The following is a 19,495-nucleotide window of genomic DNA, read 5'->3' on the forward strand; positions in this document are numbered from 1 at the left end:
GCAGCGTGCGGCATGGAAAAGCCTCTCTCAAGAGTTTTGCAGCGTAAGCTTTTCGCCTTGCAGAGCTGACGGAGGAGCAAATGAAATCCGTGCCGTGAGGTTCGCTGCTCAGCTTTGAGCATCTCCCGGGAGCCGACTGCCTGCAGCATCCCATCCCGCTAGGATGTGCTGCTGGGGGGCTCCACCGCTGGGGTTTGGTGCAACCCCAAGGTGACAACGTTGGGCCACGCCATCACAGGCATTGGATCCTACACCAAGGGAGAATCCCACACCTCCAGGTCGAGATGGTCTCCTGGCCCTCCAAGCTAGGAGAACCAAGGTGGGCAAGCCCCAGAGCAGCGTCCCCAGGTCCGACATCCACCAAGCACTGGGGCTTGGCAGCCCGTCCTGCAGCCGGAGCAGCTCTCCAGCTCTGGGAGCACGGCACGGTGTGTCTAATCCAGCTAATGAATTCTGCTGAAAGTCTTTTCTGCTGTAATTTGAGAGGGAAGTTGAACACCTCATATTTTCAAGTGATTTCCAATCCAGAGGGTGATACAATTGTCTTGGTATTACCAGGTGCCTTTCTCCGTGGGCTGGGATTCGTCCCAGTAAAGCTAGGCATTTAGAAGTGCCTGCTCTGGGCTAGCTGCATAGACTCGGATCGGTGCGCGCGGGCTTCGAAGGGGCTGACCCATCCCACCGAAAGCGCAGGGACCCCGACTGAGGGATCTTCATCCGACCCAGCCTGAGCCTGCAATCCTGCCTGCAGCGGCCCATCCACTCTCGAAACAGTCAGAAATCGTGGCAGCACGATGCTGGGGTGGGAGAGCATCCTCCTGCCCTCGCTGCCATCGGGTCTCGCTGCCCTCCCCACTGACAGCCAGGTCTGCAGTCGCAGAGAGGGGTTGGCAGCCCATCCCCGTGCCGGAGCGCGAGGCCACCAGCCTGAAAGGAAGCAGATATGATTCAGAGTCTGGTTAATGGGAAGGAGGATTATGCAGATGAGCAGCGTTTGGCAGGGCCGGAGCAGCAGAGGCAAGAAGGAAGCGAGGAACTGTTGGTGCCATCATAAATCAGCAGCAGTCGGATTTATGGCCCCTGCATGAGCCAAAGCCTCTCAGTGCTCCTGACTGCACACAAGCCTGGTTGAAGCTCCCACCCCGGCAGGAGAAGCACCCCAAGATCACCTTCACAGCAGGATTGCCTGCAGTACGGTCCATCGATGCATCGTCCGGGCTTGGCGGGGGCTGCTAAGCAGGGACCACCACCCCTGCCCATCTTGCTCTGCAAGAAAGGCTTTGTTAGAAGAGCTGGACAACCCCGGGTGGCTAATTCAGGATTTAATTTGCCTGGGATTCACCCCGACAAGCAAGCCAAGCCTGCCAGAGAGCTGGGAGCCCAGCAGGGGCTGACCTGCCACACTGCCTGGCCAGGAGAACATCATGGTGTCCCCTCAGCTCATGCCTGCAGCAGCCTGTTGAGGACTTCACGAAGCGTGTCTCCACCACTGCTTGTGGATGGGGGACCTTGGGATGGTCCCTTGCAATAGCAGGCGGCACGAGCCAGCCCGGGACTTCTGCAGGAAGCAAGGAGTTAAACCAAACTCTCCTGCCAAACCGTTTCCAACGTTGGGAGGGCATGGGAGGCAAGGTTCAGATGGACTCAAGCAGGCTGGAGAAGTGGAGGCCATCCTTTCATTCCTCCAAGGCTCCCGAGTCAGCAAGCTGCCTTCTCTTTTGTGCGAGCCGCCAGGACCGCACAAATAAATTGGCACTGACGCGCTAAAAATAACCGCAACCAATAGCTCCATCATTTATATCCATAGCAACATTGTTTAAAGCTTTTTTCCTGCCTGTGGGCTGTCTCACACTTAGTGCTGAATGCCAAGCCGGAGATTGGCAGCTTTCATAAGGAGCCAGAGCCTGGTGGAGAATCAAACACCGGCCTCAAATGTGAAGAGGCTGCAACTTCATGCTATTATTTCTGGGCATGTTCATCTCACAAATGGTCTTTAGTCATACGCTATTATCATGATGATAAGCCTTCGACTCTGAACTCCTGAAGCCATAATAAAACCTAAAGCCGTTGGCATTTGTGCCATTTAAAATCCACTCGCCTTGGGGAAAATGATCCTTTTAATGATTATTAAGCCATTTTTCTCTAGCGTCACCCAGTCTTGGAGCGCTTCCAGAATTTATAAGTAACATACAACTGTTGAAATAGAAAGAAGATGGCTTTTTTTTATTATTATTTAGGCCTGGGCTACAGATCCCATCGCTGCTCTTGCCTCTGTTGGCTTTGGATTCAGCAGTGATCAGGGCAGGCGAGCAGGAGGATCACCTAGCACATGTTTAGCTAGCCAAGAAGCTCATCCTGCATGCTTTGTGCCACCCTTGGAGGATGAGGGGACCAAACAGGTTCCCATCGCGGGTCCCGTCCAGGAGGAAAGAGCCCCAGCACACGTTTCAGGCCATCTGCCCGTCACACTTGGCTGTTGGCATGGTTCTGCTCTTGCACCAGACATGGGGAGCGAAGGCCAAGGCTAGCTGACGTTGCCACCTTGGGCATGCTGGCAAAGAGCTATTTCACGAAGGCAAGGTGCCGCTTGCATCCTCCTGAAGGGAGGCAAAGCAAGGAATCAACCGAAGTCTCCTGAGACCCCGGCCAGCACTTCTGAAAGATGGGCTTTCAGTGATGGATAAATGAGAATGCACACCTTGGGAGCGTGCCTAGAAGGACATCTTGAAGAAGAGCATTTGGGCAGAAAAGCACACCAAAATGTCTTTTTTTTTTGTCTTTTCCACTAACATACAGCTGTGACCATTACATCAAAACAAGTCCTGACCTTCTCCTTCAGCACAGCTCCTGCTATTACCAATTTTGATGGCGGCTCACTTTCAGCAGTAATTTCCTGAGCTGCCAGACCCATGTGTCTGGTCGCTGGTCAGTGAAGTGCACTTCACTGTGCTGATTCACCTTGGAACATCATCGGGAAGGAAGGATAGGGCTGTGTCTGGGTGGGAAGTGTTTGGGGAGTGTGAAAGTTTGGTGCAGGAAGGTGTTACTGGGATAATTTCAATAGGCAACCGTATGTATGAACGCACCAGAGTGAAGGATTTAGCATTTCGGTACATTTTTGTGCATTCTGCAAATTCATAAGTGGGCAATTTGGATGAGAATCAGTCAGGAATACCCAGGCGAATCTGCTTCTCCCCACTTTACCCCAAATCCCTGAGACTTTTCTTAAAGGAACACATCAGCTGCAGGGGAGGGAAAAAAATGGGAAACGTTTCTCAAATCCACAAAGGATCGATCGATGGGAGAGGGGACGAGCACAGCAAGCTCTCCCACTCCAACCATCCCAGAGACCTGGCCTCAAGACCCAGCTGAGGTTGTCCCCAGCAGTCTGTTGGCCTCTCGTAGCAACTCCTGTTGCAGCTCTTCCACTTTGCACGGCCAGTACGGAGCCCGGTGGTGTTTGCAGCGTGTTTGCACATCGCTCCGCACGCACGTGCGTGGGTGGGCATGATGACAAGGCTGTATTTTCTGACAAACCCAGTGACGGACTCAAAACCAGGAGCGACAACCCAGAGTGAACATCCGAAATAGCCGAGCTGGGGCAGGGGGACATCTGCCAGCCCCTGCCTCCTCCCTCTCCCTGCCCTGCGCTGCCTGCCTGCCTGCCTGCAGCCCGGCTTGTTGCTGTTTTCTTTTCTGGCAGCAGCAAGCCACTCATAGAAATGCAAATCTGCTTTAATTAAGGAGGCTAATAAACAGCAATTAGGATCCCAGCTCTTGTGCTGCTCCCTTGGGGTGATCCCCTCCTCAGGGGGAGGTCCTCCCCGCAGGGCTGTTGGAAGAGTGGGGGACGTGCTGATCCCACCAAGCCATGCTCTCCTCTCCAACTCCTTTTCTCCCAACCGTGTCTTCAGGATGTCCACCAAGGCAGGACAAGGACATTTCCCTTCACAAGCCGGCTCAGCCGATGCATTCGGCCTCGTATCGCTCAGGGAGAGCCTTTCCCAGCCAGGCTGGGCTCCTTTCGGCATCCGAATGGCGCAGGAGAGCCCAGCTGATGGGGTCTCAAGGTTTTTCCGGCAGAAGTTTCTCCACCGCATCGGGCAGGCTGATTGCGGGTCACTGATGGTGGCTTGCAGGTAGCAGCTGCCCGTCAGTGCCTCCTTCTGCCCTCCTACCGCTTCCTTAAGCCCCTGGGGAGCAATTAGCGGAAGGGTTGCTTAACAAAGCCAGGAGAGCGCGGAAGAGGTGTTCCAGGTGGGCTGGGCTCTTGCTTTGCTTCTGGAGCAAACAGCCCTTCTCCAAGGCCAGGTTCACCACGGAGGTTTCCACAGGGTGGCTTGGTCACCGTCCAATCGCCCACGCCCAGGGATGTGGGAGCAGAGATGGGGAGACCCTGGTGCTTTGTGGGGGCTTTGCGGAAAACCAGCAAAAAGCCAAGCCCCGACTCTGTTTCCCTCTGCATCACAGGAGGCAAGGGAGCTGTTGCTCCATCCCTCCCCCTCAAAGGGGGACCCCGATGTCCCTCTGTGGCTCTGCTGACACCCCCCACCATTGCCACCGGTACCTTGCATTGCAGCCACCCGTGCGAGATGCCAGCAGCCCTCTCCTCTCTCTTGCAGGGCCACCCATCATCTCCAGCACCCAGACGCAGCACGCCCTGCACGGCCAGAAAGGGCAGATCAAGTGCTTCATCCGCAGCACCCCGCCGCCAGACCGAATTGTGAGTAGCATCCCGTGGGGCATGGTGGGTGCCTTGCACACTTTTAGGGTGCCCTGCGGTAGGCAAACCTGCCCCAGGCTGACCCTTCTCTTGCTTGGCAGGCTTGGTCCTGGAAGGAGAACGTCCTGGAGTCTGGGACCTCCGGGCGCTACACGGTGGAGACGGTCAGCACGGACGAGGGCGTTATCTCCACGCTGACCATCAGCAACATCGTCCGGGCCGATTTCCAAACCATTTACAACTGCACTGCCTGGAACAGTTTCGGCTCCGACACGGAGATCATCCGGCTCAAAGAGCAAGGTGAGCGTCGCTGCGGAGCCGGTGGGGGCTGTTGGGCAGCGGGAATTAGCACCTGGCCGGGCTGTAAGAGCGGGGAGATGCTGTGAGAGGCAGGAGGTGCTCAGAAAAACTCTTGGGATGTCAAAGAGGAGATTAGGAAAGAATGGTGAAAATGCTCCAGCCGTGCTAGCTGTAGGATCGCATCCTTAGGGTACTTGGTCCTGGCAGAGGGTCAGGAGGTGGGACAAGCTCTGCAAAGTCTCTGCTTGATACCGTATTGCCCCATTTTGCCTGTCCTGCTGAAGTTGGAGGGCACGGGCCGATCCCGCACCCCTCGCTCCCTGCCCCGCGGCACAAAGCGATGCCACTGCCGCAGGCTGGAGGATCCTTTATAGCCTTGGAGAAACAGGAACGGCGGCTCCTACCAGACCCCACTGCTCCGCGGTGATGGGAGCGAGCGGGAGGAAGGCATTTGGGCTGGTGGCAACCCTCCGCCCCAGCCACCAGCCACGATGCCAGCACGTGTTTTGCAGGGCTGGGCTTACCCACCCAGCCTCGAAGGCACCTCGAGCAATTCTCAGGGGATGGCCAGGGGATTTCCACTCTCGGGGCTCTCCATAGCAAGGGAAGGAGACGGCTTTTGTGAGGAACCCTTAGCTCCTGGAGGGACTCCAGTTCTCTTCTATTTTATTAAATGCCAGGGCAGGCAGGTGGATTGTTCTCATTAAGTCGTGATTTATAGGCAAGGCTGCCGTCCAGATTAAATCAGAGCTAAATGAACCCCTTAAAATTAGCCTTGGGCTTCTTCCAATGCAAACAGAGCCAGTGGTTTTTCCAGGTCGTCTGCCAGTCAGCGGGAGCGCTCAGCGGCAAGCCTGGGTCCCGGCAGAGGGTGGCCAGGCAGCCGAGCCAGGTCGGAGCCGGCAACGCAGCATCCAAGTCCACAGCCAGCTCCGCATCCGAGATCCGAGCGTCCCTGCTTAGGCGATGCAAGGGGACATCCCTGCCCTGGGCAGGGGGACACCGTAGGGTGGCTGAGGATGCCGTAGGGTGGCAGAGGACATCCCCTTCATGGGGACATCCCTGCGCTCGGAGCAGAAAGCGGAGCAGAGGGCTGAGCGCTCAGGAAGACTGACGTGTGCGCTTGGGCTGTGCAAGGCTGTGGACACTTGCTTTATTTTCAAACAGGTACGGAAATGAAATCAGGAGCTGGTATTCAAGCAGGTATGGAAATCATGAGCTGACGGTGAATGTGAATTGTCCCCACACCTGAGGACCCGGCGTCCTCCTCCTGGCCCGGCAGCTTTCTGGCAGGGCAGGCAGGGCCGGGCAGGGCAGGGCAGGGTAGGAAGGGGCGTAGGAAAGCTGCAGGGCAGTGACTGGGGCACGGACTGGGAAGCTGGAGCGGTCTGGTCTCCGCTCTGCCACTGACCCGCTCTGCAAACCAACCCTGCCTTTCTGTGCCCCAGCTCCCCAGCCACGGAGAGGAGGATGATATTACGCAGCCGCGTTTTAAACTGCTGCAAAAGGGACCACTTAAGTGCTATTATGGGGCAAAAAAGAGGGAGAAGTACAAGTTTCCAGGGTCATTTGCAGACATCGGCTTGTCTCAGCATCTTGTGAGAGTGCTAGCCAGCATCCAGCACAGCCAGAGCAGGGCTGAATGGATATTTGGGCAGATGTGCTGCCCTTGTGCCTTCCTCATCCTCTGCACCAGAGCAGGGTTCATGGGGGAGCACGTAGCCGGCAAACTGCTCCTCGTCAGCTCGCCCTTGTCTTTGGGACACGGTTTACCATCCCAGACGCTGGTTCCTGTCACTGCCCTTTTGCAGTTACCTTTTTTTTCAGCCCAGGAGAGCCCCCGGCACTTTCCCCACCCTGTTCCCTGCATGATTCTCCATCATCTTCATCACCATCACTACCTGCTTCTCGCTCAGCTCTGCATTGCAGATCCCGCTCCCAAAAAGCTGAGAGCCAGCAATCACTCCCAGGGACCCCAGGCTCCTGTCTCCTCACCCTTTTGCTCCATATTCCCCTGGGAGAGCCAGAAAAATCCCATGATGAGTTACCACCGTTGGCAGGAACACTGCTTAGCAGGTGGCCCTCAGGCCACCCGGAGAAGAAAATCCCAGTTTCTCCTTGCTGTGGCTCAGCTGGTGTGTTGGAGGATGCTGGTTTTAAGATGAGCTCCTTGGTGCAGCTGGAACCAGCTCCAGCATCTGCTGCCGGAGCTCCAGCTCGAGGCTGCGGGGCACTCGAGGGGCCTTGCCTTTTCACCAGAGGCCCCAGGGGAATTCTTGCATCAGCATGGTGAGCATTCTCAGCGGTCTACTCAGTGCCGCATGAGTCACGTCACCAGTGGCCCAGCTCGAGTGACAAGTGACACACCAAGGGACCAGCGGACCCAGGCAGAAAATTCATGAGCAAGCCAGAAACTGAAAAACACCAGTATAAACCACCAACCGAATCACTTGAAACAACAAGCTAAGCGGGGAAGATTAAAGGCTCTTTTTACATCAAATGTGAGCAGAAGAGGCTAAACTCAACCAGCACCATTTTTTTATCACCCTGCAGTTCTCAAAGTAGGGCTCAAGACCCATGAGGCCCCACGGCCACTGCTAAAGGGTAACATGAAGTGGCTTTATAACTCCCCTGTCCCAGCTGGGATTAGATAACAATGAAGAAACCCTTTGCTGACTACAGGGGGAAGCTCTGGTGGAATTACGACTCCCCCCTCCAGTCCCACCAGTAAGGATATGTGCCCCTTAGGAAGGCTGAAAGGCACAGGCAGGATCTGTGATCTCAGGTCCAGGATGAAATTCGTGGTCAACACCAGCTCCGCACCAGTGGACCACGAGAAATGGTTTCCTTATCACCCAGTCAAGTGGCAGCCATCAGGCTGCCGGGCTTTGCTTCTCAGCTAGATCACCCATGTGTCCCCATGGTCCAGCAGCATTCACGTCCCCCACCTGCACAGGTGAGGAGGAAAGAGGACCACCTCTCTGCATCCATTTTTCCCTAAATTCCCCCAGGCAGGGGTTCCAAGGAGAAAACACGCGTTGGAGGTGTCCAGGAAAGCAGTGAGGACACACTCACCGGGCTCGGCCGGCCATCCTGGAAAGGGTCACCCCTCTTTTGGCCCACTGTGGGTTCACAAGAGCCTACGGGGTGCTTAGAAAGAACAAGAATGGGTACCTATAGATGTCTGCGGCTTTTGGGGAGAGGGTCTTCGGGATGCAGTTTATCATCCCAGCCAACGAAGGCAATTTGTGGTCCCCACAGCTTTGGTGTCCTGCCTGTGGGAGGGCTGCCTGTTGCTGCCTGGCAATAATCCAGAGAGCAGGCACCAACCCAACGCTCGCCGTTAAGTAGGAGCTGTGCTGTGAGGGACAGGAAGAACTGAGCAGGGAGATAACAAGGCTCTTGGGCTGCAAATCTGACCCTCTCACCATAAATGTGATTTCATATTCCACCCTCCCCGCACCTCGCAAGCTGCTGCCTGGATCTGCGCAAATAAATCAGCTTTGCTGGCTGAGCCGCGGTCTGAAATCCCCGCCGGGAACCCAACTACAAAGTTATTGTAGGCAGAAGGACGCGAGCGGGTAACCCCTGCTCTGCGGCAGGCTCCGCTCCTCCGGGGCTGCCTCTGCAGACCCCAGCCCGCACATCCCCTCCCCGCAGCCCTCATCCCCAGCACGGGCCGTCCCTCCTGTCCCAGTCCTTGTAGCACCCTCAGGGCTGTCGGGGAAGGATGACAGAGTTGATAAGCCAAGGGAGAAGGCAGGAGATTGGGATATAAAACAGGCAGAGGCTGTGAATGATGGCTCTTGGGTTAATTCATCCATATATACTTAACAGCCCCTGCTAAGACAGCTGAGCTACTGCCTCTGGCAGGCAGGCTCGGTGCCCGACTCCATCCCTCCATCCCGGCTCTCACCTCTCTCCCAGCCTGCTCGGATGCCATTTCTCTTTCTTAATAATATTAACACGCCGTCTTCTTTTGCACTGTTCATCCTTTAGAGATACTCATTCATTAACCCGCAGGGTGCTATCGAGAGCAGTTGTTAACCTGCTCTTCTGGCTCCCTCCTCTTCTCTCCGTCCCGGGGGAAACTGAGGCACAGAGAGATCAGGGCTTGCACAAATTGCAGCGCGCACCAGTGTCCCACGGGCAGCCCGTGCCGGCGTCACCCACGCAGGGACGAGGGAGCGGGGAAGGAGGTCCATTTGGCCCCAAAACCCTCCCCAGGCTCATCACCGAGCCGCTTTCCAGTAGCCGGGGGTGGGTCCCTTGCGGAAAAGCCACCTCTCCGACCTTCATCCCGGCTTCATGCTCCCTCTCCTTCCTCTTGCAGAGTCGGTGCCGATGGCGGTGATCATCGGAGTGGCCGTGGGGGCCGGCGTGGCGTTCCTGGTGTTGATGGCCACCATCGTCGCCTTCTGCTGCGCCCGCTCCCAGAGGAGTAAGTGTCTCCCCCGGCCCCGCTGCATCCCTTCGGGCAGGGTTGGGGCTAAAACCTTGGTGGGGGGCGAAGATAGAGTGGGTCACGCAGAAATTAGAGGCTGAATTTACTGACACGGCACCAGCACAATCTGCTCCTCGTGTTGGGCTACCAAATGTTCAGCGCCACTTGGCTGGGAACGGTAGCCCTGCGGGAAAAAGGAAAGGGTTTTGGAGCACGTGGAAAAACATGCCAGGGTAAAACGCCAATCCCCGTTAGCAGCACAGGCAGCTCGGGAGGCATACAGGGGTGTCCTGGGGGCAAAGGGATTGCAAAGTGACCTGCTCTTAATCCCTCCCTTGGAGAAATCCTGATGTCCAAGAGGGAAAAGCATCCTCACCGTGCCACGTCGGTGCCTAAAAACCCTCCTCCGTTTGTGCTCTCTGTTCTGCTTCTGGTTTAATTCCATTTTTCTGGACATAAAATGCATATTTCCTAGTGGGAAATTACAGCCAGCTGAGGGGTTTTACGTGGGACATGTGGGTTTTGAAGCCTGGCTGCGGTGGGAATACAAGTTAAAGCGACATTAGAGACGCAGGTAGAGGAGAAGGAGGGGTAAACAGCGTGGCATCGTGTTGCCTCATTAAAAAGACACCGGGAAATGAAAGGAGGATTGTTGGCTAAATGAAAAGGCATCAAACCAGGAGGGAGAAGAACGTGATTGTCTGGAGCATCTCAGGCCACGGGGGAGAAGAGGAGATGCTCGACGGTGCTCCAGGCTCAGGAGACGCGTGGTGTGGATGCCGGGATGCCAAGCTCTCTGTGTGTGTGCCAGAAAACCCAGTTGTTTTTCTTTTCTTCTTATTTTTTCCCCCTCTTGATCATTTGCAAAGCAATCAAAGACACCAGGCTTCTCCTGGATTTGGGTATGAATGCACAGCCTCCCGCGGCAGAAATGTGTTTAATTTTAAGAGCGATAATGATGCCTCTCCCTGTTTTATCCCCTGTTTTTTTGAACTCTTGCAGCCTCCATTAGCAAATATTAACGAATTAAATGGGAGGCAGTCATTAATCTTGCTTTTTGGGGAAGGATTGTTGGTAGACAGGACGCAAGACCAGGCCAATTCAATGTTGCGGAGATCATTCAGCAGTGATGGACGATTCGAGCGCCTGAAGAAAGGGGCCAAGCCGTGTTACCGTGTCAATGGTCGGACGTAATCGGCCGTGCTTGCCCCACGCCACGTCCTTCGGAGCAGGGAAGAGCATGCGGTTCGTTATCTTCCTCTTGTTTGATGTAACCAGATGGTGCGGGGTTCTTTACAGGACATACGATTTAACGCTAATGCCATGACGAGAGATCAAAGACGCGGTGTGCAAGTGCCAGGTTTTAGAGTCCCTCACAAGCTGGAAGCGTGCAGAGGATGGGCAGGTCTTTGGGGCAAAAAGCAGGGCTTGTCCTTCCAGGAGGGGACAACCCCATCCCACCCAAATGCCTTGGGTGATTCATCCCTTGGATTCCCAGTGGTCCATCAGGAATAAGAGGCATTTTCCTCGTCAGGGCTGGGAGGATACATACAGGGAAGAGGGTACTGGGGACGTGGTGGCATGGCAGTGGTTTAAGTCCCTTTCCTCCGCTGTGTTTCCAGTGCTGTCCCACTTAGAAAGGACTTTTTGATCTCCTATATGCAACGAGCTGCTGGGTCTGGGCATCTTCCCAGCGTGCTCCCCGCACCGCTGCTGTTCTTCGGCACCTCCCGCAGCGTAGGATGCTGTGGAGTCCCTGGTTGCCGTGTCCTGGGGAAAGGTCTGCAGCATCCCCGGACCAGAGCACGGGTCCCTGTGCTTCCCACAGGGCTTCTGTCCTACTTTGCTTTGGGATCAGAGCAAATGAGCAGGAAGAGGTCATCCAAGAGATCAGCAAAGATCCCCTCCCCAAAGTGAAACAGGAGGAGGAACAGCTCAACCTTTTCCGGAGAGCCGGACCCAACCGGGGATGCCAGCTCGGTAACAGATGCTTTGCCGGGTGCTCGCCGCGGCTGCCGCTCGAGAGGAGCGGGATGCCATGGTGCATTGGAAGCAAATCCGGGGTGCAGGTGGGGTTCCCCAGCCTGAGATTCGTGAAGGGAGCAGAGGGTGCTGGTGGCAGTGGGGCTGCTTGGTCGCCCATCACGTGGCTCCAAAAGCCGCTTGGAGCTGCCAAAACAGGGTCCCTCCTTCGTTTTTGGGGGAGGTGGGAGCATCAGCAGCTAAACCAGCCCCCGAGTGACACTCACGGTGTAAAACCCTGCAGGGGAGGACTCGGCTGTCCAGGGCGAAGGGCTTTTATCCCAGTTTTGCAGGTGCTAAGGCAAACTGGGTGCTGCGGCCGCTATCTCCAGCAGCAGGTGAGCGTTAGGAAGGTAGAAACACCAGGCTGAGAAGGTGAGGAAAGGACTTTCGTCATGATTAGCAGTGTGAAAGCAGCAGAGGTATTACAGAGATCAGCTCAGGAGTGATGGGACCAGCAGAGCACTTGGATATCAGGGGAGGGACTCATTTCCTACCAGAATGACTGCAGATTCCTCTCCCAGGACAAATACCGGAGCGTTGTTGCATCATTTAAAACAACAGCCTGCAAACAAAACCCGTCGGCAGGCTGTGGGGACGGCTCCGCACGGCTCCTGGCGGAGGGGACAAGGTGACCCAGCAGAAACTCTGGAGAAGGCATCTCCTGATGGCTGCAACCGGCCGCCGACCGCAACTAATGGCACGGGGTGGGGGGAGGCGATTCCTGGCCTTGCTTTGGGGAGATGCAGCAAAAAAAAAATGCACTGGGTGCAGACACACCGAGCCTGGAGGCTCTGGAAAAGAAAAAAAAAAAAGACTTTACTGCGCATCTGTTGTTGTATCTTCAGTGACTTAACGGCCCAGAGTTATTTAAGGGGGAACACTCCTGGGAGAGGATGTGCAAGACAGTAATTAGCTTCTCCTTGTGATTAGAGATGGAGGCTCTGGCACCAGGAACGTGGTCCCAGCAAGACAAAAAAAAAAAAGAACGAGCAGCAGTAGCTTCCCAGCGAAACCCTTTGCCTTGCACCCTGAGACTTGGAGACGTCTGTGGGTGACAGCAGGGCTGCAGATATGGAGGGCACGGGACGCTGAGATGGATTAATTCAAGGCTGGAGCTTCAAGCCGGTCTCGGTTGCGTGATTCCGTTTGGGTTACAGATAAAATCACCGTCTCCTCCTGCGTGGTCCAGCCTTTGCTGGACCGAGCCCGAGCGCAGTCCTGGCTTGGCAGGGCGCTGCTGGTTCCTTCGGCTGGAGGTAGATCTGATGAGCCCAGCGGTTCAAGGCGGTTTTGGGTCCGGGAGGGTTGGCGCAGCCGTCCTGGGAGGTGAGAGCCAGATCAGAGGCTGAAGCCCGGCTTCAAAGCTGGGAGCTGTTTAGATCTCGCTGTTCAGATTTGCATCCATCTCTGCTTTTCATCTCGGATTTGCGCGGCCGTTTCTGCTCCTGCTGCTCGGTGTCTTTGGTTTAATTTTGCTAAAGTGACTTCTTCAAAGCACGCCTGACACCTTCAGGGAAGGCAGAGAGTCTCTCCAGAAGTGTTTCTCTCTGCCCTGCATGAAAGCAGGCTGCTTGGAGCAACAGCCAGGGATGATTTTGTTGTTCCCAAAGCCCTGGCTACGTCTTTGTTCATTACTTGGCCTTTTCCGTATGTATCTGCAGCCCGAACCTGGGGAAGGCTTTTCTCAGGGGCTTCCCAGCGCCAGGGAAGAGCTGGTACGTCCCTCGGGAGCAGTATTTCACGTGCTCCCCGAGCAGACGCTGTAGATCAGCGGTGTGGACAAACAGCCCACCTTCTGTTCGAGCAGTCCTGATGCAGCCCGGCCCCTGTTAATAGCACCATGAGTTTGGCAGAGACTAAGCAAGCTCCCAAAGGAATTAAAATAGAAATCGGAGCTCCCTGGAGGTGAAGGTTTCACGTGCCCGTACCTTACGGCAATGCAAATACTGCTCCCCCGGTGCTCGGATGCGCTTGCTGAGCCAGGGTTAATTTTCCCCGGTGCTGCTGGACATTCTCAGCAATCACTTGGGTCCCTGAGGATGCTCCACGATTGCCTTCGACTAACCCCTTCTCCGTCTCGCTCTTTGCCCAGATCTCAAAGGTGTGGTTTCTGCCAAGAACGATATCCGCGTGGAGATCGTACACAAGGAGCCGGCCTCAGGCAGGGAGACGGAGGAGCACCCAACCATCAAGCAGCTGATGGTAAGGATTTACTTCTTCTCCCCGTCAGCAATTACTCTGGGTAAGCGTTTGATGATAACGAGCCCAGGCACATGTAGTTCAGTGCCGTAATCCCCACTCAAGGCTAAGACGCTCTTCCAAAAATCTTGCTCTTGAGATACACATTCTCCTGCCATAAAAGCTCCTCGAGTGAAACTTTGCTAATGAGGAGGGAGAGCTGCGAGAGGTTTATTGCGGTAGCCCAGCTGCCCACCAGGCTAATTGCAAAGCAAATTTGCCACCTCATGGGGGGAAAGAGCTGCAAACTGCAAGTAGACACGCAATAGGTGAGCACGATATAATAATAAGCTAATCAGCCAGCGAGAACTGCGCTCTCCTGGACGCGCTTTAGAGAGTTATGTGGGCAAAAATAACGTATGTGCACACAGTTGGTTGCAGATTGCTAACGGCGGGGGTGTGGGGCCAGCCTGGACCCGGGTCTGCAATAACCTGGGAGCTGTCACCTTCCTGAGGAGGTCACCTTTGCCCGAGGGGACCAAACGACACGGGCAGGGCAAGATGCTGATGCTTGAGATCCCAGGAAATTCAGCTTCAGCCCGTGGACCGGCGCATCCTTGCAGCCTGGCTGCGGGCTGCTCCTCTCGCTGGTGTCGCTGCCGTTCTCCATGTCTCAGCCCCAATTTAGCTTTGCTTTTGCTTGCCGGTGTCATGTCGTAGGTGACAAATAGAAGCCAAACAAAAGGCAAAGAAAGGCGAGTGGCCGTAAAAGGTGAGAGAAAAGAGCAGATAGGAAAGGGAGAAGGGATTGAAGAGGCTGGAGGCTGCTTTCTAGGCTGCTGGGTGGTTTTTTTTTCCTGCTCTAACCCTCCGTTTTTTGGGCAGCACTTGTAAGCATCGGTATGCCCCGCCTGCGAAAGCTGTTCAATGAATTACCGGTGGAAAGGCAAGGCTGAGCATCGTAGGGTGGGCAGAATCCATGTCTGCCGGTGCACGTACACAGCAAGGGAGCCTCGAAATAAGAAGGCAGGAGGAGATGGAGATCTGGCATGTTATCCCAGCCCCGCTGAGGTTTCTGTGCAAGACCCTTCGTTCCCAGTAGGGCTTTGCCCCGAGGAGTCTGCAAATCCACAGCGGGATTTGCAAAGGCTTCGCTGGGTGGAAGGACAGAGGAGGCTGGGACTCGGGTTTGGAGCAATCTGCTGAGATGAAGGGGAATGAGGAGGTTCCTCTCCAGAGGACCCGGTACCACCATCTGTACAGTGATCAACAGTGCCAAGCCCGGATCTGGCTTCCGAAGGAGGGGCTGAGATCAGCCCAAATGCCACTCAAGACCTTTAACCGCCAAGCTGGAAGCACGCACGAAGCCTCAGCGGAGGAGACGCACAAGGAACGTTTACCACTGCCAAGTAAATGAGGAAGAGGATGGTCGTGGGAGGCCAGGCGCGGGATCTTGCAGGACGTCGTGGGGACTTTCTTAGGTTATTTGCCGGAGCCAGAAGGGGATTTCACATCAACGTGTGCCCTTGATGAGGCTGGTACCGGAGCAGTGCAGAGCTGTGCTGTGCACAAATCAATAAGGGTGCTGGCAGGATGGAAATGGTGCAGAAAAAAATGACAACATTTATTTGATAGCCGGGGAAAAAAAAAGCCTTACGGGGAGAGGTTTACAGAGCTCATGTGTTTTAGCTTATCAGCAAGACTTCTGAGAGGTGGTTGGGTTACAGCACAGTGTAAAGGGGTGATTTAAGTGCAAACAGGGTAGGTAAAGTTCAGCGCTTTCGGATACAACATGACGGAGCGTGACAGCCTGGCTGCTGGACCGGGAGAAGGCGATTCTCCCTTTCTCCTGGCCAAATCCAGGTGCTTTTCCTGAAGATACATCAGTTGGAAATAACATTGTTGGATCAACGCTGTTCAAGAGGTTGGAAGAGATGGTCCATAGTCTCTGACCGACCCTGATGTTGGGCGGATTTGGCACCGGCTGGGACATCCTACCCGGCAGGGAGAAGCCATCAAAGCCCCCTCCCCTGCCTGGACCGGAGCCTCCCCGTCCTCATCTGCCCTCGGCAAGAGCATTCCCAGCAAATACTTCTCAATTTCTTCTCTCCTCAGAGTCTCCGGAGACCCCCGCTCTCCCTCATCCCCCTCCTCGCTGTTTCCAACAGCCGGTGTGAGCATCCTCCTCCGGCCATTAGAGACCCAGGCTTCGGATGCTAAACAGCTGCCTAATGAGAGGCTCCAAGTTTGTCAAGGAAATGATGGATCAAGTTAAAAAAAATTCATCCTTGCTAATGAGCAGTGATGAGACCTCTCCAGCAGGAGCAGGGGAGCAATGCACAGCACCCCTTGCTTGCTCCCTGCCCTCACCCCAAGGCTTTCCTGCTCTCCCTCCTCCCCGTACCGGCATTATTTCCCCCGCTGCCTCTTCGTTTGCCTTCCCTAAGCTTCTTGTGATATTTCCAGCCCGGGCTCAACCTCGACGACGTCCTTTGAAATGATCTCCTTGCCCTCAACAACGTTCATAACACCTTGCCGTTTACTCTCAACTGCGAATTTCATTAACATGCTGGGTGCTCGCGCGGAGAGATCATTAGTGCGGATGTTAACGAAAAGCAGGCCGCGCTTACAAACAGCTCCCCTCTGCTCGACACCTTGCTGCTTCGCATCCAGCCCTTTCGCTCCCCATCCCGGACCTTTGGCCAAGCCCCTGAGGTCCAGCACGGCCCGACCTGCTCCTGCCAAGCTTCGGGAGCGGAGATCCACCTTCTGCCCCACGGACGGTGCCTTTGCTCCTCGGTTTCCCGCCGGTGTCTCTGCCTTGCCGGGGCGTTTCTGGCTGCAGAGTGCCTGCGTGACTCTTCTTTCCCCTCCTAAATGCTATTGCATTTGTTATTCTCCAGCCATCTGTGACCTCCGCAGCTCTCCGTGCTTTTCACAAATAATTATTCATGCATCTATAAATTCATTAACACCTTAGGATACACGTCATGCTGTCTGATTTGCATATGCTCACATTGTCTCAGCGCCGTCTCCCCCCCCCCCCAGCCTCCGTTAGCTGTTCTGCCAGGCGCTGCCTACGGGCAGGGGAAAGGCTGCCAGCCCGCAGGGGCCAGAAAGCAAACAGCAGCCAGTGGCTGGAGGCAAAAGAGCCCATTAAAGGGTCTGATCCTGGAAAAAATAAATCGCAACGGCAGCTTTTTCTCTCCTGCCAGGGTGTGTTGCATCGGCACGCCAATTCGGCCGAGCCCGGTCTGTGATTAGGGGGTGGATGAAGAGCATCGTCAGCTCGGACGTGGCCTAACCTCCTCTGTTATCACGGCTGGGTGCCCGGGTTTGATTCCTGGCTGATTGATGGGACTCTGTGCCTCAGTTTCCTCACCTGTGAAATGGGGCTGATGATCCTAAAGGAGCCGTCCCCGCTGCCAGGAGCAATCGTGATAGCGACGATCCCAAAGTGACTGGCAGGCAGGAGCATCCCGAGTCAAAGGGGGCCCAGTGCGGCCGGGTAGACCCAGGCATCGCCTTTGGTTCGTATTTGGGGTGGAACAGTCAAAATAACCCATCCAGTAGACAGGTTGATGATCTTTTCCTTGCTCACTTTTCTTTCCTGTCCCCATCTTGAAAGCCATCCCTCTGCTCCGAGGGATGTTCCCAGTTTGTTCACAGCCCGCGGATCAACACCGGACACATTTTCCACTCAGGAGCTCGGCCCAGATCCCCACGGAAGAGGAAAAATCAAAAAAGCAGAGGTGAAATTCAGGGCGAGGCTCATTTCTACCTGCAGCCCAGCTGCCACGGCATCGTTTTCTCTACTTTTCTCCCCGAGAAATGCTCCAAGTGCCCAGCAGCCGGTGCCACTGCAGCCCTGGGAAGCACCAGCAGCCCCCGAGCTGGCAGATACAAGCTTATCTCCACTTACCCCAGGGACATTCGCCCTGCGCAAGGTCTGGATCGGAGCCGGGTTTCACCTCCACGACATCCAACCTGGCCCGGAGGCTCGGGACACGTCCCTCCTGCGCAGCCGACACCTTCCAGCAGCACCAGCACCCACGGCGGATGCTGTTGGCAGGGCACCAGCTTGGGCACAGCACCAGGCCAGCGTGCCTGTGCTTCCTCCAGCCCACCACGTTAAAAAAAAAACACCGTGAAAACGTTGGGGGGACATTTGGAGCTCGTGGCTCGGGCTTCCCGGGGTTGCAGCGGAGCTGGGCCACCACGAGGTTTGGACATCTACCATGGGCATCGCCCAGGACTGAGCTATCTCAGGGCAGGTAACGTCTTTCGGGGTAACTGGTGCTGGGGCGCATCGAGCCAGGTGCCGTACGAGCACGGAGAAGCTGGCGTCTGCCACAGCGAGCTCCCAAGAAAGGAAGAAGGATGCGAGAAGCACGGCAGGACATGCCGCAGGCTGGCTGGCATCGCTCCGCCACCGCCTTTGCCCATCCGAAAAAGCAACGTTTTTGGGGAGAGGTGGGAGGAGGGGGTGCAGCTTCACCCCGGGGGCGTTGGGATGGGCAGCACAGGCGCTCGGTGGGAGCTCACATCGCCGGGCGGTCGAGGCAGGAGCCGGCGTTTGAAGGTGATAAACCTCTGGCCGGCTGGGAAATCCCAGCGGGGCTTTTTGTATTTGTGCGCTTGTTTCCTCGCCGGCAGCCGGTCCCCGCTGGGAAGAGAGGAAGCCGCCGTCTCGGGAATCTATTAAACAACATCCCTCTCGCCCCTGGTAGGGTTTGACCCACACGAGTTTCAAAGTGCTGCTGAGTGGCATCCAATTATCCAACAAACGGGAAACGTTATAATTAAACACGGTGTGAGGTTGGGGGGGGTGGGAGGCACCTCGCCCGGAGCGAGGGGCTCGCCCTCGAGCCTGCCAGGTCTGGATGGATGGATGGATGGATGCTCAGGGACCCGGCCGGGGACTCCAGAGGGAGCAGCGTTTTAAAAAAACATATTGTCTCCGCTAATGAAAGCAACAAATTTAATATCTGCTCTGTCGGATTCGACATCCCAGCTGAAAGCGGCTTCATTTGGCGGCGTTAAATGCGGGAGCGCTCCAGCGGGCAGAGGATTAGGAGGCACGGCGCTGGAGCTGGCCACTATTTTCATAACTTAAGCGCTGTTTCCCTGCCTTGAGTGACCTTGAGACATCACTTTGCTTCACAGGGATGCGCTCCCTCGGTGGTAGGAGCCCGCACAGCAAAGCTGATGTGATGCTTCATCTTATCAAGGGGGTCGCTGCCTTTTGCGGCGGGGGAAACCGAGGCAAGAAGCGGCGGCGATCAGGGATGCAGTTCGTCGCATCCCTTTTAGCCACGTTGATCAAGGAGGGACCGGCGAGGTTTGGGCACGGGGAACGGGGACGGCTTTACACCACAACCGCGATGCTCAACTGCAACGTGCACCGGTCTTGGGATAGCGAAGGCTGCTGGCGCCCGGCACTGCCAAGCAGGATTAAGTCCTGGCACGATGTTCCCAGGATCGGGCCGTGCCCTTGGATTCGGCGGCGCTGGCAGGAGAGGGAATGGCGGGCAGGTGGCTCTAACAGGCGGCTTTATTGCCGGCCATCTGCGTGGCAGCAATGCAGCCGAAGGACCAAAGCGTATTGGTGGTGTAACCCAGCTGCGGAAAACCATGGCTCCGGAAAAAAGTCTGTGCAGGATGCTGGGAGCATCCCGGGCCCGTGCCAGCATCCGCAAGCACGTTGCCGGCTCGTGCCTGTGCACTTGGACATTTCTGGTCTCTTTTTTTCATGTATTTCCCTCTCCCCTGCTGCCTCTGCATTCGTAATCCCCATTAATATTGGTAACGGAGTTAACTTTTGT

At 55.7% G+C, this 19,495-nt stretch overlaps 1 protein-coding gene across 1 annotated transcript in view; it reads left to right on the top strand.

The window, feature by feature from the left end:
• Window positions 1-19,495, top strand: part of KIRREL3 (kirre like nephrin family adhesion molecule 3) — a 143,528-nt gene that overhangs the window by 121,225 nt on the left and 2,808 nt on the right. Inside the window, exons 11-15 of the mRNA XM_050911061.1 lie at window positions 4,623-4,723; window positions 4,825-5,023; window positions 6,191-6,226; window positions 9,357-9,464; window positions 13,585-13,694. Coding sequence (XP_050767018.1) covers window positions 4,623-4,723; window positions 4,825-5,023; window positions 6,191-6,226; window positions 9,357-9,464; window positions 13,585-13,694 — 554 coding nt within the window. The remainder of the gene's footprint in view (window positions 1-4,622; window positions 4,724-4,824; window positions 5,024-6,190; window positions 6,227-9,356; window positions 9,465-13,584; window positions 13,695-19,495) is intronic.

This window comes from Gymnogyps californianus, chromosome 25, assembly GCF_018139145.2.
Source record: "Gymnogyps californianus isolate 813 chromosome 25, ASM1813914v2, whole genome shotgun sequence".
Classification (NCBI taxonomy): Eukaryota; Metazoa; Chordata; class Aves; order Accipitriformes; family Cathartidae; genus Gymnogyps; species Gymnogyps californianus.